The 25,645-nt window shown below is 33.1% G+C and overlaps 1 protein-coding gene across 4 annotated transcripts; it reads left to right on the top strand.

Moving 5' to 3' along the window:
* The first annotated feature begins 1,058 nt into the window (after window positions 1-1,058).
* LOC131653390 (probable leucine-rich repeat receptor-like serine/threonine-protein kinase At3g14840) lies at window positions 1,059-13,353 on the top strand. Of its 4 annotated transcripts, none has more exons than XM_058923520.1 (24): window positions 1,059-1,235; window positions 4,840-5,014; window positions 5,484-5,555; window positions 5,680-5,751; window positions 5,910-5,981; window positions 6,099-6,170; window positions 6,300-6,371; window positions 6,458-6,529; window positions 6,630-6,701; window positions 6,815-6,889; window positions 6,987-7,058; window positions 7,375-7,446; window positions 8,075-8,134; window positions 9,042-9,104; window positions 9,186-9,221; window positions 9,363-9,400; window positions 9,757-10,136; window positions 10,216-10,414; window positions 10,523-10,660; window positions 10,943-11,061; window positions 11,182-11,392; window positions 11,512-11,749; window positions 11,905-12,055; window positions 12,787-13,353. In XM_058923520.1, exons 4-24 carry the CDS (start codon window positions 5,732-5,734, stop codon window positions 13,183-13,185), a joined length of 2,631 nt encoding a protein of 876 aa, XP_058779503.1. In that variant the 5' UTR covers window positions 1,059-1,235; window positions 4,840-5,014; window positions 5,484-5,555; window positions 5,680-5,731; the 3' UTR covers window positions 13,186-13,353. The 4 variants fall into 4 exon arrangements, with proteins under 4 accessions (XP_058779503.1, XP_058779502.1, XP_058779505.1 ...); XM_058923519.1 differs by lacking the exon at window positions 1,059-1,235 and adding an exon at window positions 3,606-4,388; XM_058923522.1 differs by lacking the exon at window positions 1,059-1,235 and adding an exon at window positions 4,491-4,741.
* Window positions 13,354-25,645: the final 12,292 nt, after the last annotated feature.

Genomic DNA, 25,645 nt, shown 5'->3' with positions numbered 1-25,645 from the left:
TATAATTAATTTAGTTTAGTTTTAATTTAGTTTAAATTTGGTTTATTTTTAATTACTTAAAATAGTTTAAATATCAATGTTAATACATTAATATTTAAAAAATATTAAATACCATTTATATTTAAAAATGTTAATATTTAAATAACTTTAATATTTAAATTACTATTTAAAAATAATGTTCGTATAAAAAATATTAATGGGATAATAGCTAAATTAAAACTAAACTAAAAATAAATTAAAGAAAATTAAAACAAATTAAAACTAAATTAAAACTAAACTAAATTAATTATATTTAATCTATATAAACTAATTTAAAACTAGTTTAATTAATCTAGTTAAATTAAAACTAGTTTAGTTAATCTAGTTAAATTAAAACTGGTTAAAATTATTTAAATTAAAACTAAATTAATTTAATTTATAATAATTTAATTTAGTTTATATTTTATACTTTAATTAACTTTAACAGTAAAATAAATATTAATTATTAATTTATAATTTAACTAATATTAATTAATAATCTTAACTGTTAACTAATAAATATTAACTAATAATTGTTAATTTAAATATTAACTATTAGCTAATATACTAATAACGTTTTTAGTAGAAATGCTAGTTAAGGCAACTATATGTCAAAAACCAAGCTGCAGCCTAGTGGTGAGGGCGTATTCCTGTATGTAATGAGTCTTGGGTTCAACTCTCCTTGAATTTTACAAAGAAATTCTCTTATTCTATACACTACTAGATACTTTAATAAAATAAACAGAACGAGATCGGATTAAATATTAATGTCCTTGTTATTTGACTGATCTCTATATATTTTCTAAAATAGAAAAACTTAAATTCAAATTCAATTAAAATGAATTTTTTATGAATGACTGATCTCTATATATTTTCTAAAATAGAAAAACTTAAATTCAAATTCAATTAAAATGAATTTTTTATGAATCCGAATTCAAATCCAATAAAAAAAAAATTATATGTTAAATTCATGATACATACTAAAATATTAAACTAATCAGACTCAACACTTAATACTATGACAATAGAAGGTGCAAAGTTATAACAAAAGTTAAAATTGCAAACAAGGGAAAAGGTGCTCATGACACGCGCGAAGAAGCTTAGGGCGGTGAAAGGCGGAGCATGGTGGTTGTTGAGTCCTCGCCGCGGAAAAACGAAGCTAAGATGATAGAAAGATTTTCGCATCAAAATAAAGATTATTACCTCTAAGATTAAAGGTATAATAAGCATCAATTCGAAGTTAGTAAATATTTTGAAAAATAGTAGCTTATGACTTTTACTTGTTTTAGAAAATTAATTGCTTATTACTATGACGTTTATCTGTTTGTTATAATTCCTAGCTGGGTCATACAACTGTAGTACATGCATAATTGTCTAAAGCTTGACTTGTATATGCATTGGCTTAGCCAGTATCTTAGTCTTTGAAACTAATGAAATTAAGACGTTTATCTGTTTGTTGAAATTCCTGACTAAAGCAAACATCTATTGTACATACATGCATTGTAGTGTAAAGCTTGACTAGTATATACATTTTCTGAGTCTTCTTCTCAATCTTTTCTATGTCACTTTCCTCCCCATAAATATATGTCTGGCAATCTTCCATGTAAATTCAGCATCATCCAACCATATACCTGACTTCAATTACTTTTATTTGTGAAGACATTTAAAGTTTGACTTGTATATGCTTTTCATGAGTCATTATCTTAGTCTCTGAAATTAATGAAATTTTAACATGTTTATCTCTTTGTATTAATCCTGGCCGGGGCTTACATCTATAATACATGCATAATAGTCTAAAGCTTGACTTATATATGCTTTTGTTTTGGTTACATGACTTATATACGCCTTAAATTTACATCTGATTACATTTTAAGTAAAATTTAACGATAATATAAAAATTGACCTTGTTCATATATATTTTCCAAAAACCCTTTTCATCTCTCATTCTAAAATCTTCACCTCATTTCTCATAGATATTTGATCAAGATGATTGAATAATTAAAGATTGAATCACAAGGTTTCCCAAAGTGAATTTATGTGTTTTCGAGAATGTTTTTAAGCAAAATTTTCGTTTTCTTTCCCGCATCTGCGAATCCTAGGTGAACTCATGTTTCGTTTAAAGTTTAAATTTTAGACTTCACGTGAACTGGAGTCACGTATGCGTACATATTAGAGTTTACGTAGGTTAAGTGATCCAAATTTACAAAAACTAAGTTTGTGCAAGCTTACGTGAATTGAGTTTGTGTAAGTTTTAATTGATATGAGTTTAGCTTACCCCTAAGATAAAAAAACCCAAAAAACTAAAGTTTGCAGAAAAAATAAACACTAAATCAAACACATAAGTAGTATATAATCACAAAAGAAGTATAGAATCACAAAAGAAAAAGAAGTATAGAATCACATAAAAATATATGGAGAAAAGCATGTGGTATACTACAAGAAATCCTCTGAATAGCCAGGGGATTTAGCTAGGGGTAAAACTTCACACAAATAAGTGAGGTTGCTTGGGTTAAGCCCCTCGCAACACACAATTAAAAAAAAAAAAAAATTCACATACCTAGAGGACACCCCTCGCAAATAGAAGAAGAGGGAAATTTTGATTTTTGAAAATCTGCATTGCGAGGGGCTACCCCAAGTAAAGGAAAGTGGCGCCAAAAAGAAAGTTTATTTGACAGCTAATGCAACATTTAGCGAGGGGGGTCCCCAAGGAAAAATTGGTACTGATTTTAGCGAGGGGCTACGTATGAATTTAATCGGTTCTTCATTTTAATTTTCTTGTTTATATCATGGTTTTAAATTGCGGTTGCGGCTATTGTGGTTGTTGCGATGCGGATTGCGGTCGTTGCGACATGAATTTATATTTATGAACAAAAAGTATTATATTTTATTATTTATGTTAGATTTCACATATCTTCTATTTCCTCTCTAAATTTTCATATATATATATATATATATATATATATATATATATATATATATATATATATATATATATATATATATATATATATATCTTATTAACAATTCGCCATCATTTTGAATATCACTATTCCTTTCAAAACATACCTTAAATCTATGATATAAATAAAAAGGAAGGTAGACCAAATAATTTTTGCGGTCTGATGCAGCTATTGCAGTGTTATGATGCGGCCATTGCGGCATTATGATGCGGTTTTTATTGTGATTTGCAATCACATCGCAATTGCGTTCTGATGCGGATGCTGACACTACCGCAACCGCAATATTGCGGCCGCATCACGTGATGCGGTCCGCAATTTAAAACCATGGTTCATACGTGAGCATTGGATGCAATAAATTATAGCCTTGAACTTTTGATCTTGGAGAAATTCAACATAAGCTTAGAAATGGTTTTACATCAAACAAAAAATGTGTTGGCAATATGGAATTTAATTTCAAATTAAGGGTACTTTAATAATTTTTGGGTGTAATCTGACTTTTATGGGGCATGACTGGAAAATATATTTTAAAATTAATAGGCGCTATTATGCTAGTCTCTAAAATTAAGGAAATTTTAAGTGTATGCTTTAATTTTAAATTTTTTATTCACATTCGTTCCTAGACAGTTTTAGGATTAGATTAAATACTTTAAAAGGATTAATATGCATAATTGGAGAGTTTCAATTTCAGATACTATTTTAGCATAATAATGTATTTATAAATCTCAAATTATTTAAATTCTATGTTGAAAAATGAAATGGTGTATTAAACGTTGTTCACAATTTCACATGCTACCTACTATTTACACTCGTGTTTCAGATTTACAAAATCGATAATGTTTAGCAAGTTAATACTTCTTACAAATATTTATCGAAATATTAAGAGTGTGCTCATCTCAATGTCTCGGGTTTGAATCCTGTTATGTGCTAACAATTCTTTTGTTGGACCAATTCATATAGAGTTTGCTTACAAATTTTTATCGAAATATTAAATATTGATAAAATATTACACAATTTTTTTTCAAAACAAACACATGAAATTATGTAATTGTAAAATTTTAAATAGATTCCTTAAAAATTGGCACATGCCTGTGGCATGCATGGTACACACTAGTATTAATAATTTTAGCGATAGGATTAATGAGGCCCTACATTTTTATTGACAAAATTGGTGATTTATGCTGATGATAAATGTGTTTACAATGCATGCATTAAGAACTTTCCTCAACTCTTTCATTACATATACACTATATATTCAGACTCTTTAGCTCTAAATTATTGATATATTTGAACCTCTCTTCCTTGTTAACATGAAGATGAGCACTACCTCTCCATTTTTCTCCCTTTTAATCATTGCTATTTTGTTCTTATCTCTAACAGCTTTTGGGGCTAATACTCTTCACCCGGACGAAAGTATGATATGTATTTATACAATAGCTCCCAAATAATAAACAAATTTCTTTGGTTTCACTTTTCCAGTCTTTTTATCTAAAGTTTCTTGTTAGTTTTATGTCATGTTTAGATAAACAACTTTTACAGCTTATAGCACAAACACTTATTTATAAGCTTACATAAATTATTTATATATAGCAAACGATATTTGTATATGCTATAAGCTGTTTTTTTATATATTTCAAAAAACTTGTGAAATCAAGTTGAAAAAAGCAAATACAAATGTCACGGGCTCTTTTCATAAATTCACCCGAACAGTATCTCAAAACTTACGTTAATCAGATAGGCTAATCCAAACAGGTCCTATATATCATGTATGTTTTGCTCATAATTTCTGTAGATATTTGATGATATATCTGTAGTTGAGGATTTTTCAGTACTTAGCTGATGGCTTTTGAATTTGTATATTTAGAGAAAGCTCTTGAAGATATAGCTAAATCACTTGGTAAGAAGGATTGGAACTTCGACATAGATCCATGCAGCAACAAACCTAACTGGTTTACGCCTCCCATACCCAACATCTTAGAAAATAATGTAACCTGTAACTGCTCTGTTCCTGGTGACAACTTCTGCCATGTTATTTCAATGTAAGTTGCTTTTTCGTGGAACTGACCCTTTTCTATCTCCACTTCTAATTAATTTAAATTTTTGTTTCTTCATTTACGGTTGTACTGAAATAATGAGGTAGGAATTGACATTGTACATGTGTATATACACGAGTTAGATCGGTTTACACCATGTAATAAACTTACCAGGTATACTTATAGTTATACCTTTCCATTCAATAGAAATTTATCATTATTATACATCTATAAAATTGCTATCCCTAATGTTCAAACTAAGATTTAGAAATAAAATCAATATTGTCAGAGACATGTATTTTTATTAAAATTATGTTGACAAATTGTAAAATCAATTTTAAAACTCTCTACACTAGAAGAGCTTGATGCAGTTTTTTTCTCTAAAATCTACCGGCTAAGAAATATATTAGACTTCACTACTTTATTTTGCTCATTGTTTATGTTTTACTTTTTTTATGGTAAAATGTATGTTTAGAACTTTGAAAGGGCAAAATCTTCCCGGCACTCTCCCGCCAGGACTGACCAGGTTGCGTTACCTTCAAATTATGTATGTAATTCCCAAACTTTCCCTCACATCCAAATTAACAGTATTATTGAACTTTTTTTTATATCTTCGATCACTTTTTCTATTAATTATTTTGCATGACACTTTTACTCTTCCTCTATTACAGTGACCTCTCTCGCAATTACTTGAATGGTACAATTCCGAGACAATGGGGCTCCATGATGAATATTAGTAAAATGTATGATTTGTCTCTTATTTGTCTGTTCTGATATTTACTCATTGATTGTTTGATATATTATACAATGTTGATCTTGACATATGGGTCTTATTTTTACATTCTTTGTAAGATTTTGTAACTCAATAAGCTAATGATGACATGTTTCTTAATTATTTCAGTGCTCTTCTCGGAAACCGATTAACGGGTTCAATACCAGCTGAGATTTCAAACATATCTACTCTCCAAACCTTGTGAGTTTCTCATTACCCACCTTATCATGGAAAATAAGCCATTTATAAGTACGCAAACATGTATGTGTTCAATTTAGATAGTTTAAGTAGAACTTAACTTTAACTTGAAATGGATAGGGAGTTATGGAACAATCAGTTGTCAGGAAATCTTCCTCCTGAACTTGGGTATCTAACCCAAATTAAAACACTGTAAGCACTTTATTTGTTTCCCCTTAATTGATGTTCCCCCTGAAATATCAAAGCTCATTGTTTAAAATCCACTTTGATTTACATTGCTTACAATCATAACATACTGTTTTGTTTTACAATTATATATAGGCGACTTTCCTCTAACAATTTTACCGGAGAGCTACCTATGACATTCGTCAAGCTCACTACATTACAAGATTTGTAAGATTCAAATTTTGTTGCGGTGTTTATTGATTACTAGTTATTTTTTATGATACTTCAAATTACCATATGCTCTCCCAATGCAGCCGAATTGAGGACAATCAATTCTCTGGAAAGATACCTGATTATATTCAGAACTGGACAAGTATTAATGCGCTGTATGCAAATTCTTTTTTATTTTAATTTTTTCCTCAACTTTAGTTTTTGTATTGCTTGACTTTTAAAAAGAATTATCAACGCTTACTTTACTTTTGACAGAATGATTCAAGGAAGTGGATTAAGTGGGCCTATTCCTTCTGGAATTTCACTTTTGAGAAACTTAACTGACTTGTATGTATATGATATTTCACATTCTATATACTATATACTGATAAAGTAAGGATTGAAATTTAACTTTTATTTTAATTATGTTTACTTAGCTTTGATTTAAATGTGATATTCAGGAGAATTTGTGATTTGGATGGATATGAAGATGCACCTTTGCCACAACTTAATAGTATGACAAATTTAAATACTCTGTAAGTTGTTTCCTCTGCCTCTTTCAAAAATAGAACATAAAAAAAGCTGCAAGAGAGGCACTCATACTATATCGTTGTCTATCTTATTGTTTCACAGGGTTCTAAGGAACTGCAACATCAGTGGAGAACTGCCTGGTTATCTTGGGACTATGACATTATTAAAACACTTGTAATTGCTTACTTGCTGCATTTTGTTTTACTATAGCTAACCATTATAATTTCTTCTGTTAAGTTTAGCTTATTAAGTAAACTTTGGTATATTTTTGCAATTATTGTTTTATAGATATAATATTTAGAATAATGCTAGCAACACACTCTCACACACATTTTTTAACACACTTTCTTTTATTGGTTTAAAATTTTCATGGGTCCTACCTAATTTATGTTGGACCCATATGAGTTTTAACCAATAAAAAAAGTGTGCTAAAGAGTATGTTGCTCGCTCTTTAACTCATTCTCTATATGATGTATGATATCTCTTTCAGGGACCTCAGCTTTAACAAGTTAAGTGGAATAATTCCAGATTCCTATGCTAACATGAAGAGTTCGAATTACATGTATGAATTTCATCATAGTTTCTTAGCACAACTCTTTCGGGGGTATATTTTTAGTCACATATTTGTTGGTTTCTTTACACCTACAACTCTATTTTCAACTTTTAATCTGAAGTAGTAGGGTAGCTAAATATTCTACTTAGATTCATGAAATTGAACTCAACCTAAATACTTGAGTAAAAATGTCAACCATATGGAGCTCAAAAAGTGCAGACCAAGTTTCCATTGTTAAATGTAAAAGATGAGTCATGTTGGAATTTAATTAATTATATGGTTGCAATATGTTAAGTGCCAGCAATAATTTTGCTAATTAAATGCCAAATGTTATTGCACCATTCTATAGCTATTTTTCTGGTATCAAAAGGATCACACACCCTTTCTATTTTAAAAGGCAAAAATCCAAGAGAAAGAAGGTGACCATATATGAAGTGTGATGATGAGAGTCAGTGTCTAAGAATTAAAACACATTTCTTTACAGAAGGGTCCTTCAACTAGATCAATTCAACCCTTCATATAGAAAAATAGATAAATGGATGTGATTAAAGATGACTGCTTGTATCCTTTAATGTTCGGTCTAGCTCAATAAATATTAAGCTTTGTATATTAATATCTTGATAATCTTTTATGGTAGATTTTTAACTGGAAATCTTCTCACTGGCCCCGTGCGTCGTTGGAGACATTATGTTGACACGTGAGTTATCTTTCTAATACTACTGTATGATTCCTTCGATTGAACAATGTTCCTCATTTATGAGGCAGAAAATACTGAACATATCATCTGTTTTTTTGGGTACTTTCAAAGTAGACTTTTCTTTTGCTTTTTGCTTGCTTTCATGCATTTTCCCCTTCTTTTTATTCAATAATTATTGTTTTAGCCTTATAGTTTTTATTTGGTTCACATAGGTGCATGACCACCAAGCACCAACTATGCTGCAATGATTATTTATATATCACCAAATTAAAGCTTCTAAATAATGTTATGCAAATAATATCTAATCTAAAGCATTAAAGCTTTTTTTCAGAAGTACTACAATTTAAACCTTTATTGTTGTTCTCCTGATAAACTCCAGTGTGTTAACTGTTAAGTCAATGATCATGAGTTTAGTTTTCCTCACTGTATAAGTTCATAAACCCTTCATCCCACTTCTCTCGGACATGTATGATCTATCTTCCTAAAGCTTCATGGTTGTCTTGCTCTGATTTAATGTTCAGGCTGATTGCGAATAACCTTTGTTTCATTTCTTTGATTGACTTAATATTATATCTTCAATATGTCATTCTCAAGTTTCAATTCAGAGATAAAAATCATTCTTCACATTTGTATTCTGTTGTCATTTTTAACGGAATGGTTTTCTCTTCCCTTCAATTGAAAATAAAGTATTCTTTAATGGAACAATTGATGAGGAGGTTATTTTTCACCTACTTCTCGGGAAGGAAATCGTTTTGATACTTTTATGTTCTTGGAGTAGTATTATGCAGTTGTTTAAAATATTAAAAACATTTATGTTGAAGGTTTCTTTGTAGTCACCAAATGTTTCTAGTCTCTAATGGTTGTATTATTATCATATTTTGATTCTAATTTTATGACTTGTATGTAGAGATCTCTCATACAATAATTTCAGCATCAGCCAAGTGAGTCAAAGATGTCAAGATGACAATGTGTAAGAATCCTTGCATTTGCGTGCTTTTGTTTGCGAGCCTTAGAACCTTCCTGAGACACTATCTTCTTTAATATATCTCAGGAACTTGTTTTCTACCTCATGGGCACACAATGACATGTAAGTTTGGTATTATAAGTTCTAAAACATGCGCGTGATGCCCGCATACACACATATATAACCTTTCCATTTCCCTCTTACTATGTGATGAATCTTATTTTACTAATCATGCTAACTTATTTTGTTGCTTCCATATCTCAGAGAAACAGTTTCGTGTTTGAGATTTGAATGTCCCAAACGTGAGTTTTTTTCTTCACGGTGACTTTCCTATAGACAGCTAAAGATCTCCCTATGTTTGTATTTCTTTTTTTAATAAAAGACAGCCATGGTTATTTTTTAATTTGGACACACTGCAATCAAGTTGTTTGTATGGAAAATATCAGCAACAATAATTCAAGGGACATAAAAATAAAATATGAGTATATTAAAATTTATGATTCCCTCCTTTAATCTTTGTTTGCATTGGGAAATAACGTGATAGCTAAAAAGAAAGACAATGAGTATATTAAAATAAATTTCAAGGGGCATATTTTTCTTTATTTGATTTTCTTAGTTTCCTTAATATTTTGTTGCTTACATGATCTCTTCAATCCAGCCTCATACTCCCTTTATATAAATTGTGGCGGAAAGCATGCAACAGTCAACAAAACAAGTTATGACGAAGATTCAGACTTATCTAGCCCAGCTAGATTCCATGTCAGTTCAAATGGAAATTGGGCATTTAGCACCACTGGTGAATTCTTAGATAGTCATGATCTCCGTGAAAATTATTCCCCTAAAAATATAGCTAAACTTACTATGGTGGATGCTGAATTGTACATGAATGCACGTGTTTCTCCTATTTCTTTGACTTATTATGGGTTTTGCCTGGCAAATGGAAACTACACAGTAAATCTACATTTTGCTGAAATAATGTTCACAGAAGATCAAACTTATGGTAGTCTTGGAAGGCGTGTATTTGATATCTACCTTCAGGTATATGGTTTAACAGTTAAAATACTTATAAATTGTAATCATTATGAAACACTAGAAGGTTGTGATTGAAATGTTGCAGGGGAAGGCAGTGCAAAAGGACTTCAATATTGCCAAAGAAGCAGGAGGAGTTGGTAAGAAAATCATAAAACAGTTCAAAGATGTTGTTGTTTCTAGTAATACTTTGGAGATCCGTTTATATTGGGCTGGAAAAGGGACACAGTTTGTCCCAAATAAATCAGTATATGGTCCTCTTATATCGGCTATCTCAGTGGAATCTGGTGGGTTATACTATGTACCTTCCTAATCTTATACTATGATCTCCATGTTATATATGATCTCTATGTTATAATCTAATAGTTAAAATGTGTTGTAAAATAAACAAACAGACTCTCCACCTGGAACTGGAAGCATATCTGCAGGAGCTGTGGCTGGAATTGTGGTTGCAGCAACAATTGTTATCATTCTTGTATTTGGTATACTTTGGTGGAAAGGATGTTTTGTAAAGAAAAACTCATTGGCAAGAGGTGACGATTACAAATGAATTTCTTTTGTTGCCATCATCATCTAACATTTTATTAACACATGAGTAGTTCAAGTGATAAAAAAAACTTGCGCATGTTGAGTAACTGAGTAAAGTTTCGACACGTATTTTTATCAGTATATCATGTTATGGAACTTGAGACTAGTTTTATCTTGATAAAAGGGAAGTTGCAAGCTTTCAAGAAATGGATTGTCAATGCAGAATGTCCATATGTAATTTTCTTAGTGTAAGAGATATTTGATCTTTCTTTTACTTCAATTAACAGAACTGAAGAGTTTAGACCTACCAACGGGTTTATTTACCCTAAGGCAAATCAAAGCAGCAACAAACAACTTTGATAATTCCAATAAGATTGGAGCAGGAGGATTTGGTCCTGTCTACAAGGTATATTGCATAATATAACAAATCATCTTTAGTGTCATGCTTTTATTATGATTGTACATGTATATTTCACAACAACAAAAAATTTCAACTTCTAACAACATGGCATTCCTCAAAATCCAGGGATGTTTATCCAACGGGACACTGATTGCAGTCAAGCAACTTTCTTCTAAATCAAGGCAGGGAAATCGTGAGTTTTTAAATGAGATAGGCATGATTTCTGCATTGCAACACCCTTATCTTGTTAAACTCCATGGTTGCTGTGTGGAGGGAGATCAGTTGTTGCTGATATATGAATACTTGGAAAACAATAGCCTTGCTCGTGCTTTATTTGGTAATTTTCATTATGGTCGGTCTAAGTCAGTTTTTATTTGTATGATATTCCACGTTTTCTGATATAACATGTGACTATGTGGTCTCGTTATTTGATATTTGTTAAATTCGCGAATATAGGTCCAGAGGAAGAACAAATAAAATTAGACTGGTCTATACGGCAGAAGATTTGTGTTGGTATTGCTAGAGGTTTGACATACCTACATGAAGAGTCAAGACTGAAGGTTGTTCACAGGGACATCAAGGCTACTAATGTGTTGCTTGACAAGGATCTCGACCCTAAGATATCTGATTTTGGTTTGGCCAAACTTGATGAGGAGGATAATACTCACATTAGCACTAGAATTGCAGGGACATAGTGAGTAACTATTATTCTTGTGTTCTCTGAGTTTATTAAAAAGTACTCCAAAAAGTTACCAAATTTAATTCAATTGATAATTTTTATAATATAATAGTTTGACATTATGTTGTATATTGATATTGTTGTTGAAATGATATGTTTCAATCATGCAGTGGATATATGGCTCCTGAATATGCATTGCATGGTTATTTGACGGACAAAGCAGATGTTTATAGTTTTGGAGTTGTTGCCTTGGAAATCGTTAGTGGAAGGAGCAACACCCTTTATCGGACAAAGGAGGAAGCATTCTATCTTCTTGATTGGGTAAGCTTATGATGTTCACCCTTAGTTATGTAAATTTTTATTATCCCTAGTAATATTAATATCTACTTACACTTAGTTTTGTGTCTTTTATATATATATATATATATATATATATATATATATATATATATATATATATATATATATATATATATATATATATATATATATATATATATATATATATATATATATATATATATATATATATATATTGTTTGTCATTCCTAATATAATAATTATTAAACTCTAAAAGCGAATAAAATCATGTACTCCCTGTTCATATCCCTTTCCTCGGCCTGACCAACAAGAAGACAATAACTTTACACATATTGTAACGAATAAGATACAAAATACTAATTTTGAAAAGAGAAATTTCTTTATTGAATATTACTTTTCACAAGAAGGAAAATGAAGTCATTACTTTTGATGAGTAATTGACTAATTGTACAAAACATTTCATAGTTACTGTCAATTTCTAAAATCATGAAAGCATTCAAGTGACTTACAAGTTAAGTGACATCATTTTTGGGTTTAGTTATTTTACATAAAATGATCAATTTTGAACTTTGAAGAGTTTTCAGAATTTGAGTTACCTAATGTAAAGAATTGTTATTTTTAACACAAACGTTAACAAAGTAAAGAATTTGAATTATTGTTAGTAAAAATATCTTTTCTTTCTTGTAAATGACTTGGGTTTCAGAAAACTATTCTATTCTTTGCTTCAACAGGCACATATGTTGAAAGAGAGAGGCGACCAAATGGAGCTAGTAGACAGAAGATTAGGTTCAGATTTCAACAAAAAGGAAGCTATGGTGATGATCAATGTGGCTCTCCTATGCACGAATGTCACTTCAAACCTTAGGCCCTCCATGTCGTCGGTGGTAAGTATGCTTGAAGGAAGGATTGTGGTTCCAGAGTTTGTTTCAGATTCAAGTGAAGTAATGGATGAAAAGAAGATGGAAGCAATGAGGCAGTATTACTATCATACGGAAGAAAATAAGATAAGCAAGTCACCATCACAGATTCAGAGTTTATTAAATGATGGGTCATGGACTGCTACATCTTCATCAGGTGTAGACCTTTATTCTGTCCACCCTGATTCTTCCTATTGGGAGAAAAGAAATTAAGACTGTTTGTATATAAGTAATTGCAATTGCTACCTTGATCTCCAACCACCGTGTCTTGTGATGAAACTGTGAATCATATCTTCAAAACTGAGTACTACTTCCGCCCATATTTATAAGCTGTTTGCAATTTTTTACATATATTAAAAGTGGTAATGTAATTCATTAACATTTATAGTGTGTAAACTTATTTCTAAATTTCTATTTGTTTATATATATGTTTAATATCGACTTTTAGGTTTGAATAGTGTGTACCTAAAACCTGCAACCTTCTAGAGTTTTAGGTCCCTAGAACCTTCTATCGGAAGACACCTGTCTCGTAGGTCAAATGTTGAGAGATCATTTGGTCCTTCTTGCTCCGAGGAATGTCTTGGGCCTTTGGACCTTTGAAATGGGGTCGTCGGCCTAGATGGGAATAATAGCCCTGTTGAGCCAGGTCAACGTTGCCTGAGCATGGCTTACAGTCAAGGTTGTTTCTCAACATGCGTGCCAAACTTCACCTCGTGGACTATTGGTGAGTACTCCTATATCTTTTCAAACCTGCCTTGGCCTTTCTTAGCTTTTTCTTATTTTTTTCTTTCGATATGTTAGAATGTGATGAAACTTTATGGGTTATGTCGCCTTGCCCTCTTGCCACATAATACATATGGTTTATAGCGTGATGGTGTAGCGGGGAAAATCTGATATCGAAGCCATGGGATTGACTCGAATCAATATTCCGTTTGAAATCGCCACCGCGCTTTATTTTTTCAAAGGAAAAGGGAAAAGAACGTAAAACCCAAAGTTTTGTTTTTTTTTAAAACAAGAAAGAGATCTCAGGTACGGGTGTTGATTATATGAGGGGAAGGTTTAAAGCACCCCTCATATCCGTGGTACTCCACGGGAACCTTTTTGAAAATCTGTGTGTGTGCTAAAAAAGAGTTTGTTTTATTTTTAAAATAAGCTCGGCAAAGCGTTAAGCTTTGTGCCTACATACCTCCTCGGTGCAATGGAGAAGTCAGAGCTAATGTAGTTCCGCTTTAGGGAAAACATTTTTAAAAACGAATAAACACTTCATCGTCGTCGGAGAGAAATACTCAGCCGTTGATTTTGAGCATGAGAACAAACAAGTTCTTTGCATCGCAAATGAAAGAAGGGCTCCAACTCGGATAAAATCAACGAGTATGCCACTAGCTCTCTCACGCGGAAAAGATCTCGTTATATCAATCAATTTCAAAATCGTGGGGTATAACCACTCGTTTCGACAATTAACAGTGTCTAAACTTTTGAAGAAAAGCCACTAAGGGCAAAAGATACTTTTAAAGAAAGGTTTTGAAAAGGTTTGTAAACATAAGAAGATTTTTGAAAAAGGGAGAAGATTTTGAAAATCTAAGAAAGTAGGAGGAGATGAAGAGGCTATCCTATTGCGTAAAATAAAAGCTAAGGAAAGAAACGCTCTAACCAAATAAGAAGCCAACACTTGACATTAAGAGTCAAGGTAGTTTTCCCATCCTTTGGAATTATCAATACCAACACATTAGCACTTGGGGGATCCAGATGAACTTATTATCTTAGCACCACTTTGCATTAAACATATTAAGATTCTGACGAAAATCGGGCAGAGTAACGGCTGTTTTCGGGTAAAATCCTTATCTCAATGCCTTGGAATTAACCATCAAGGGCTTTCAAGGAAATACCTGCACACATAAACAGACAACAATCCAATGCCAGACAGACAGAATAACAGCAGAGTAATAATAGAATAAAGGTCCAGAGGCACTAGGTCCATAAGTCCGAATCTCCAAAATGCTAGGGATAGTAACCAATAGTCCAAAGAGAGCCTTATGTGTTTTTTAGATTTTTGTTGTTTATTAGTGTTTTAGCATAAAAGTAAAGTATGGTCCAAGTGGACAAAAAGAAAATAGCGGAAGCATAAACATATGTCCAAATGGACAAAGAGAAAATAGCGGAATGTAAATATGATGAAATGATAAAATAAAGCGATAAAGCGAGAAATATGAAGAGCAATATAATAAAGGTGCGGAAATTAAAGTTAGTTGTTAAATGTTAAAGATAACCATCTTGAAACTTGTCAAGTATGTTATCAAAGTTAGTAGGAAGATCTATGGTGAGTGAAGGATGTCTCGGATTTAAATTCAATAGAAACTTATCAGAAGCTTGATAAAATCATAGCGACTACGCGATAAATTTCCATAAGTCATAAATCAACCGCATACAATTCTCTTCCATGTTGGATCTTTTTATTCGGGACACGAAATATTGCGCTATGTTAAGCAGATCGCCAAGTGATTTATGTAGAAATCACCCTACAACGAGGCCGGTCAAAACTTTATGTGCTAATGCATGCGAGAAGAACGATATGTAGATCGTTTTTCGAAAGCAATACCGCACGAAAAGAAAAAATGGTGAGTGATCTAGTCTTCACCAAGAATCCATAAGAATTCTCAAGGCATTAAGACTTTCATCGACCAAAATAAAAAGAAGTAAAAGATGGAACCACATTAAAAGATCCTTTCATCCATAATTTCAATCACTTAATATTGCGGGTTTGGATTCTCACCCTATCGACGCCCTAAGTCCATTGAAATTAGAGAGAAATTAGGCCTCTAACTTGTGATTCAAAGAAAATATCAAAAGAAAGGAGTAGAAGATGAGTTAGAACCAAAAACGAGTCAAAAACCACAAAAACAAGCATTCTGTCCAGATGTAAATCGATTTGCACAGAGTGTAAATCGATTTGCATAACTCTGTTTTCAAAATCTGCGAAGTTTTCAGTTGTGTAAATCGATTTGCACAAGATGTAAATCGATTTGCACAACACAGTTTTCAAAAAAACAGCAAAATAAAGAGAAGAAAACTTGTTTAAACATAAAACCAAACACCTTGTGATCTTGAATCAATTTGTGCACGAAAATGTATCAAGTAAGCCAGCAAAACTCATCAATGTAGCACCAAAAGTGCATCAAGCATAAACAACAATGGATCACATCTTGAATTATGGAATGGATCTAGAATTTTACCAAATCTTTCACAAACTTTGAATCTTCTTCAAGAACACACAACCACAAGCCTTGATCTCTCTCAATTGATGAAGAAAAGTAGTGTTTATGTTGAGGTTTAGCTCCAAATTAGTGAGGTTCAAGATATGACTCACTAATTTGTGTGGAAGAAAAAGAGCTTTGAGTGATGGGTTTGGAAGAGGTGAGGAGAGAATTTGCAATAAGTTTCTTGGCTATCAAAGCTTGAAAAATGAAGAGGGGAGTGCCTCAATTTATAGCACTTAGGCTTGGGAAATTTTGTGGCTTGGAGTTAGGATTGGAAAATAGAATTAGGCTTGGAAAAGTGATTTGGAGCCAAAAATGAGATCCAATGGCCTTGATGCAATCACATGAGGGTTCATGATAAAATGATGTAGGAAATTAAATGTAAGAGATAAGTCATGCTTCCCATGCTTGCAAATGATGTCAACACTTCAAAAAGCTGAAATTTGCCTTCATTTTTCCAAATTCGCACTGGTGCAATCGATTTACACTTTATGCAAATCTATTTACATAGCTGAAAAAGGCAAAATCTGGGGAAAAAACAGTTATGTAAATCGATTTGCACCTTATGCAAATCGATTTGCACTGATGGCAGAAGCAAATCTGGTGCAGAAACAGTTGTGTAAATCGATTTACACCTTATGCAAATCGATTTGCACAGTGAAAATGTTGAAAAATGCCCTTTTTGAAGGATACTTTGACTTGGTACCTACAAAACACAAACATACAAAAGCACAAGGCAATATTTTTGGTATTTTGGTTAGTAAAACAATATATACAAGACTAAAACATTGGTGCTCGATGATTCCCTTGCAGATGAAGTGAGCATAACACCGAGAGTAGAGCTTTAAGATGAAACTCTTGATTGATGATTTATATGCAAATGAGGTATGATCTTAGGGTCAAAGATTGGGGTATGACAGATGACATGTGAACAGGTGTGATATGATTGTTTCCTAGAAATATATTAGTCACTATGACTAAGTGACGTAATCCTTGTTGCATGATACCAATTTAGTAGTAGATGCACAGGCTCAGGGATCTTTGATTCTTGCTTGTTAGATTCTTTTCCTTTCTTCTTATCTTCCTCGTCTAAAGTGTATAATCAAAAAGAAAGGAAAAACACGTAATAGAATACTGTAGTAGATAACATAATAAGAGAACAAAATGAAACAAGTTCCCTCGTTCTGGGGATGATTGGGGAAGGGATCTGCTACCTTTGGCTTACATGCCTTTGGTAAATTTGTGTGTATTTTTCAATAATAAATTATCATTTCTCATTTAAATATATTAATCTATTCATCTATGTATCATGTTGCTATACTAAAGGCACAAAGTTATGAAATAGGAAAGGTAGCCAATTCTCTCCCGATGATTTGTTACCCATCCCTCTTCCCTCTATAAATGGTGGACTAGGGGAAGGTTGATTGTTACCTATATCCCTCTTCCCTCTATAAATGGCTGACTAGGGGAAGGTTTTGATCTGGGGTGATCCGTGATGTAACAGATTTCTTACTTGAGATTTAGTACATCTCCTTTCAACCTAATCTCTTTTATACAATTCCCTAAGACCATTGAGATCTTTACTAAATTCCTTTAAAACTTTAAATTTGGATATATCATTGTCTAGCCTTATACTAATAATGCTAATAGGACCATATGTAAAATTGGGGAAACATTGATGCGATCGTCTGTGAATCATTATTTCCCAGCTATTAGAGACAGGTGCATTTTCACAAAATGGAAGTGGGCCTATTATTTGGTGAATTGGGCCTTTATGACATAAAAAGAGAGCATGTTCGTAGAATTAGAGAGTTTGTTTGTAGTTTTGATAAGATAACAAAGAAAAAGATTAATATATAGACACACAGTTTTTGCTAACGCCTTTCATTTGAAAGAAGACTCTTGAAATTTTGGGTGTGTTCCGTGATCCTTTCAGAGTGTGAGGTTTCTAATTATTCTTGTTGATTGATTACTTTCTTTATACAAGAAACATGGATAATGATCATAGGTATAAATATAGGTATAGGGCCAACAAAAAGATCAAAAGCCCAATTATTGATCTTGGAATTTCCATCTTCATTGTAGCCCGCCCCTAGTCGCCTAAGTTAAAGTATTTGACTTGTCTTCATTGCAGCCTCCAACATTTTCATTGTGATGGGTTTGAAGGGTGGATTTAATATCACATTGTTTAGTGATATGACATGTGTAGTATTTATAAATGGTGACAATTATCACCTTACAAGTCAATTTTATAGGGTTGAGTTAGACCCAATTCACATTCTAAGATGATATCAAAGTCTATCATATATCACTTGTTATGCTTCCCACGTCTTCCATATTTTTGCCTAATTGAGGCATGAACATGAGAGGGTGTGTTGGAATTTCCACCTTCATTGTGGTCCGCTTTTAGTCGCCTAAATTGCAACATTTGACTTGCCATCATTCAGTCTTAACACCTTCATTGTATTGGGTTTGAATGGATGAATTTAGTCTCACATTACTTAGAGATATGACATGTAATGCATTTATAAATGAGAGATATCCTCACCTTACAAGCCGATTTTATAGGGATGAGTTAGGCTCAATCGACGCATTCTAAGAATTGGTCAAATTCATCCCTTGTGGAAGGTGGCCTAGGTCAAGGCACTCTTCCAATTGGGAACACTAGTAGACATTCTGTAAATGTTGCGATCCTAACTTAAATGGTGGTTAATTTTGTGTGTGCTTTTGTAACTGTTTTTCCTATTCCTACACCATCCTTTTCTCCTTTTCGTGTTGTTTATCTGAAGAGGAAAAACGTGTCCTTTAGCCTAACCTCTCCCTTCATATCTAGATACGCTTTGTGCCCTGATCCTTAATGTGGACAGGTACTCACTATTTAAGATGATGCCTAAGGCTTGCAAGAAAGTCTCTCCAGATGTATGTCTTATATGTAAAAAATGATTACTCTAACAAGCTCAAAGTTTATTGCGAACCATGAGTTTATGATTGAGGAGAAACTGCAATCTAAGGTTAAGTTTTTGGAAGGATTTGAAGATGGCCCAAAGTTTTACTAAACCCATTTGTATTTCTTCTAAGAAAGAGTAGAATAATATGAGAGAGGCTTTGAAAAAGGCAAAGAAAAAATATTTGAAATTAGTGAAATATGGGAGTTAGCGAGGAAGAAGCTTAAGGAGACGGAAAGGAAAATTTGGTTCCTTAGTGTAGATAAAGAATGCCTTAAGGAAAAATAAAGAACCCATGGAAGACCAAAACTCATGAAAATTGAGGATGTTATTGTTACAGCTAATACACATGTCGTACTGAAGGACACAACAAACTCATAACTCACAAAGCCTGAGGGACAAACCAGGTTTTGATACCAACTATGTGACATTGATATCCTAAAACCTAGTTTTTTTTATAAAACATAATTTTTTTAGAGTATTAATTTCACATAATAAAACAGAGCATCACATTAACTCAAATAAAGTCGCACATCTCATATATGAGTACTTGTTCAAACATTGAATCAAACATGGAAATTAAAAGTAAAATCTCGACCGTGATGTCACAATATCATAGCCTTATTACAAACCTAAACATACTAGCTGACTTAACAGTTCAACATTTATAAATAAGAAAGAAAACTAATGAAGTGGTCTTTTACACCATCCTCAATAAAAATACCGCCCTATGACTATTCCTCGGTCTCAACCTGGGGATATCTAGCACATGACTCATATCATGGAAACATAGAAACATAGGGGTGATAATACATTTTGTAACTTATAAGGTATAATAACAACAAATGATAGCATAAATAACAACATACAACATTACTTAGTCATACAACATGACACAATCATACAACATTACATAATCACACAATATTATACGGGGTTACACGACATTATGCAGTATATAATGAATGCTTATGCAATACGTTGTATCCTCTACTATATATGCAAGTGGTACCAGTCACTAAACTCATGACTTATTCTGGAAGGACATGCAGGCTAGGCTACCTTATGAACCATAACACTCTTCTTAAGTTCTATAGTTTAAGAGGACAAGTGAGATATGTTATGTACTACAACACTTTACCTATACTTCCAAGGACTCTTAACAGTCTAGGAGTACATCTGAGCTACATCCACACTACAACACTCTTGCTAAACTCAAATCTAGGAGGACATCTGAGCTACATTCGTACTACAACACTCTCACTAGACGTCCGTAGAATCTAGATATGGCAATAAAACCCAGACCCACGGGTACTCACCCGAACCCACCCCGAAGTTGACGGAGAAAACCCGCTTTAACTGGGTTTGGGTTCGGGTTTGGGTTTTCCCCGATTAGAAAACATGGGGATGGGTCGGGTAATGGGGACACTAGTACCCACCCCGAACCCGCCCCGTTTATTTCAATATGTATATTATTATTTTTATTTTATAATTTATATTATTAAATATGTGGCTAATATTTTAATAATTTGATTTGTATTTATTATTTTAAATATTTGAAATATATGTATGAAATTTTTTGAGATTGTTTTATTTTGTTATTTATAATGTAATTTGATTTTTGAAAAAGTAAATATTTTTATTAAAAAATTGATTTTACGAAATACATGGTGGCGGGGCGGGGATACCCGAACCCGTTAAGGACGGGTTTGGGTTTTAATTCCCCATCCCCGTTTGGGTTTGGGGCGGGTAACGGGGATTGATTGGGGATTCGGGTTTGGGTTATGGGAGGTAAAAACCGTCCCCGACCCGCCCCGTTGCCATGCCTAGTAGACTCTCAAATATTTAGGATTATATATGCGCTACATTCGTACTACAATACTTTTTCTATATACAACCTACTCTCACTCTAGTATGATGCTTGATGAATCAAACATATGTGAATTCCTCCCGAACCTCCTTCCTCTCTTGAAAACACATTTCCTCGATTACCACATTAGGGTCTTCACGAGATTTAACCACACTCTTACTTTGATTGTCGCATCTGGGTTTCATAATGGTTTTATCAATCTTTCAACTTGATCTCCACATTAGGGCTTTGCAATGATTTTAACAAGTATCGCATAGTCAACAAGGTTCATTGTTTGATAAGTGTTATCACATGTAGTAAAAGAATTGCATCGAAAATTAATTTTTTTTAACATAAATATGTCATACAAGCATAATTTTAATTCACAATTAGATAGCGATTTGAACTAATTTTCCAACGCACCCGACAATGTCTCAATTGAAGTAACAAAACTCATTTTATGGTGTTTTCAGGGTGCAGAACCGATTACACAAAACACGTAACTGGTTACACACCGGTTCTGCCTCAAATTTTGACCAGTTTTGAGGGAGGTAACCAATTATAGACAGAGTGTAACCAGTTACACCCTTTTTAGAACCAAAAACCACTAAAATCCCCATCATTTTTCCAACCATAACCCCATAAAATCATGTCTTAACATAGGATAAACCTGGAAACATTTCAAAGTAGCACATGCAAGTATAGTTTCACACACATTCATGACAATAATGTAAGTTCATAGGATCAAATATGCAAGTTTCAATAATTCAACCTAATTCCCCTCATGCAATAATCCTAGGTTCTAATCCTAGTTAAAGCCTAAAAACCCCACCTTAGGTGTAAACCTGAACTAAAGAGGAAATTAGATGATGATGAAAGAGATTCATAGCATAAAGTTTATGAGTAATTATCTCGTGGGGAAATTCTCATAAGAATTAGGATGAATCTGCAATTCAAGGGAAATCCCGCTATCCTACACACTAAAATTTCAATGTTATAAAATAATCTCCACCTTACCTTGTTATTGTAGAAATTCCCATGCGAAGCTTTCAACAATGACAATAAATCTTCCTTTCACAATATATACTGCGATCTCCTTGATGAATTGGTTTCTTTGGAGAACAAGAGAGTGGCTAGGTTTTTTCTCCTTTTTCTCAGAAAAACCTGTGATTCTCTATTGATTCTCTTTTTTTATCTCTTTCCTTTTCTCTTCTCTATTTCCTTCTTCTATCTCCTTGAAAGCTTATTTTTATTTCTTTATTTCACCCCCTTTTCCTCTCTATTTCTTTCACTCTCTATTTCTCTCCTTTGTCTTCTCTCTACTGATTCTAAATTATGAAATTACTCCCAAAAAATCATAATAATAATAATATTGTGTATAATAATAACAATAATAATAAAATTTAAAAATACAAAAAGGTTGAAATAATAATGATAATAATAATAATTCTAATATTTTAATTAATTTTGGGGTGTTGCATCTCGTCTTCTTCAAGTTAAACTAGGATGGGCAGCTATGACAATACCTCTTTGAGTTTTGTCAAAGTAGTCTCGCACTTTAGGGACCACTCAAACGTGACTTATTTCCTTAGTAATTTATAAAATGGTAAAGCATAGTGTGCAGATTTGAAGATGATTTATGAAAACTATATTAATGTCTATTCAACTGTTTAATTCCCTTTTTTTTGTTCTTAAGGATGTCATGTTGATCACGATCTAACATTTGTCTTTATGAACTTGATTTCCCTTCTTAGTGAGGTAGTATCCCAAAAAATTTGGCTATTTTAACTTCTAATGTACATTAGTTCAGATTAAAACGCATGTTTTGCTTCCTAAGTTCCTTGAAGACGACCTCTAAAATGGGTCTTGTGATCTTCCTCCTCTTTTGATTTAACAGTAATGTCGTCTATATATACTTCAAAGGAATGATAATGCTATTAACAAAATGGGTATTGACTAAAATTGACATAATATAAAAGTGCAAATAATGTGAATACACTTTTTATGGTGTCGAACTAGTAGCACGAGTGAGACAATATTTCCGGTTGTGTCCGACCTGACGCCACAAACAACACTTTCTTTCTAGCTTGTCAACGGAGTCCATTTCAGTTGCGATACACTTGATTTTGGGACGAACCTTTTTATTCCTTTGCATTTGTTCGTTGTGCCAAACTTTGTTTCCTTCGTACGCAGGCCAATAATCCAGTTTTGCTACCATTGGAAAGCTATTGTTGTATATGTTGAGCAAAGTATCTGCCTTATAAATGGGAGATAGAAGTAGTAATGCATCTTAATGAGTATAAGTACATGCCGCAATGACATGAGATCAAGGCATACGAAAGTCTTGAAACCTTCCACAATCACACTAACGAGAAGGTAGCATAACCCTAAACTCTTGTCTTAGCAGCTCCTCGTTATGGCCAATTGTCTCTTTGACAGTGAAGTTGTGGTTATGTTAGTGGAATCTTGTCACATGATGAGTGTGTGCTTTGGTACTTTCTGCCTTGATAAATTTCAAGCTGCTTTCACTCCATAGTTTCCCGATTGTAACACCGCATTCCATATTTCACCTCTTTTTGCAAACAATGAAGCCATCCTAAAATATGTTGATTGGACCAAAGCGGTTACTAGGAGGTTTCGTATGCTTTTGAAGACACCATTCATTGATTCAATAAGATTTGTTGTCATATGGTCCCATTGTTGTACGGCATCGTCCATTTCTCCACTGGAATATTATCAATCCACCTACCTGCCTCAGGATTTGACAATCTGATCTTCGTGTGATAGTGTCGGAACGAAGGTTGTGTTAATGCACACCGTGCGTTCATAACTTATTTCCGAAAAGCTCTGTCTTTGATCTCCCGCATGAAATTTTTTACGATATGTCTAATGCAGTAGACATACATTGAAGGGGGGTCATGACAACCATTAGCAGGATTATTGTATGCACTCTTAATGGAAGCATGTCTGTCGGAGATCAAGCATAGACCAGGTTGTGAAGCCACATGTCTTCGGAGATTCTTAAGAAAGAAACTCCAACCACCACCAGTCTCTCCCTCGACAAGAGCAAATGCAATTGGAAAAATGTTATTGTTGCCATCTTGTGCAACCGCCATGAATAGCGTGCCTTTGTAATTACCGAACAACCATGTTCCATCTATCTGAATAATAGGTTTCCAGGATGCAAATCACGTTATGCAAGGTTGAAAAGCCCAGAATAGGTGACGGAATATTCCATTTCCTTTAACACATGAATCGTTCGGGGCATATGCTGGTAATGTTTCCATAATATAAATTGTTCTAGGAGCATATGTGTGAAGTGCATGCAAGTAGCTCGGTAATTCTTTGTATGAATCCTTCTAGTTACCATATACCTTTTCAATAGCCTTTGTGTTTGCTAACCATGCCTTCCAGTACAAGGGAGTATAGTTGTAGGTTGTAGCGATGTGAGAGAATATTGTTTTCACTTTCAATGACGGATCATTATTGACGGATCATTACTGATCGATGGCAAATTTATTCTTGCAATGTTGGAAAGGTGGAGACCCGAGACACACACCTTTCATTTACCAATTGGAGAATGTACCATCACATTAGAGGATGTGTACATGTTAATAGGCCTCGTTATTGATGGTGATGCGGTAAATGAGTCGGTTCAACAACACAATACTCTATGCAAGGAAATGTTGGGCAAAGATATGGTGGATAGAGTTATTGCTAGGGGCCAAGGTATTTTTCTAACCGAACTTAAAGAGCATAATGCGTCTCTTATGTTGAATGAAAATTCATCTTACGAAGATAAAATAATTTAAGCCAGAAATTATATTATGATACTATTTGAAACCATGTTATTCCCCAAAAGCACATGAAATAATGTCAATATGATGTATTTAAGTTTACTTTGGGCTCCGCCGTTTTAGCCAATCTATACAATTCATTATGTAAAAATGCAACAAATGACACATGTACTTTTTATAGATGCACTTTCTTGCTCCAAGCATGGGGTTGGCGGAGAATGAAGTCCCTTAACCCTGTCAACTACAATCTGTTCACGTTCCCATGCACAACAAAGTAAGTATATATCGTAAATAATTCATTATTTCTCTATTCGCTAAATAGATGTACATAATTAATTTTTTTATCATTCCTTAAGTTTTTTGTAAAGGGTATGAATTACAACAAGAATCCAAGAAGTAATGCGACTCTCTATCGTAATATTATAGATCACCTTGGCCCAGATGATGTACACATTAACTCGAAACTTTTTCTTCTTTTAATTTAGGTATTTTTTAATTTTTAATTATTCTAACTTAATTTTATCCACAGTTTATCTGGCGACCATATTTGGGTTTGGACCATGAATGCAACCCCGAGGAAGCATTAGTTTGGACTGCAACTACTGCAATAATACGGTTCAACATCGTGGAGATGCACCAAAGCGACCGTGTCAAGATGCATTTTGGAATGCATCAAGAAATACCACACCCTCCAACTTGTTTAGAATCTTGACATCTCAAAAGAGTCAATGTCCAATGGGGTATTAATTGGAAAGAATTTGCTCCGAAATGGTGTAAGATGTGGCATAGGCGTCACCGATATGTCTTACAATTCCCTGTTTTCCTCAA

The sequence above is a fragment of the Vicia villosa genome, linkage group LG2 (genome assembly GCF_029867415.1).
Source record: "Vicia villosa cultivar HV-30 ecotype Madison, WI linkage group LG2, Vvil1.0, whole genome shotgun sequence".
Lineage (NCBI taxonomy): Eukaryota > Viridiplantae > Streptophyta > Magnoliopsida > Fabales > Fabaceae > Vicia > Vicia villosa.
This window is presented reverse-complemented; position numbering and strand designations above follow the sequence as displayed.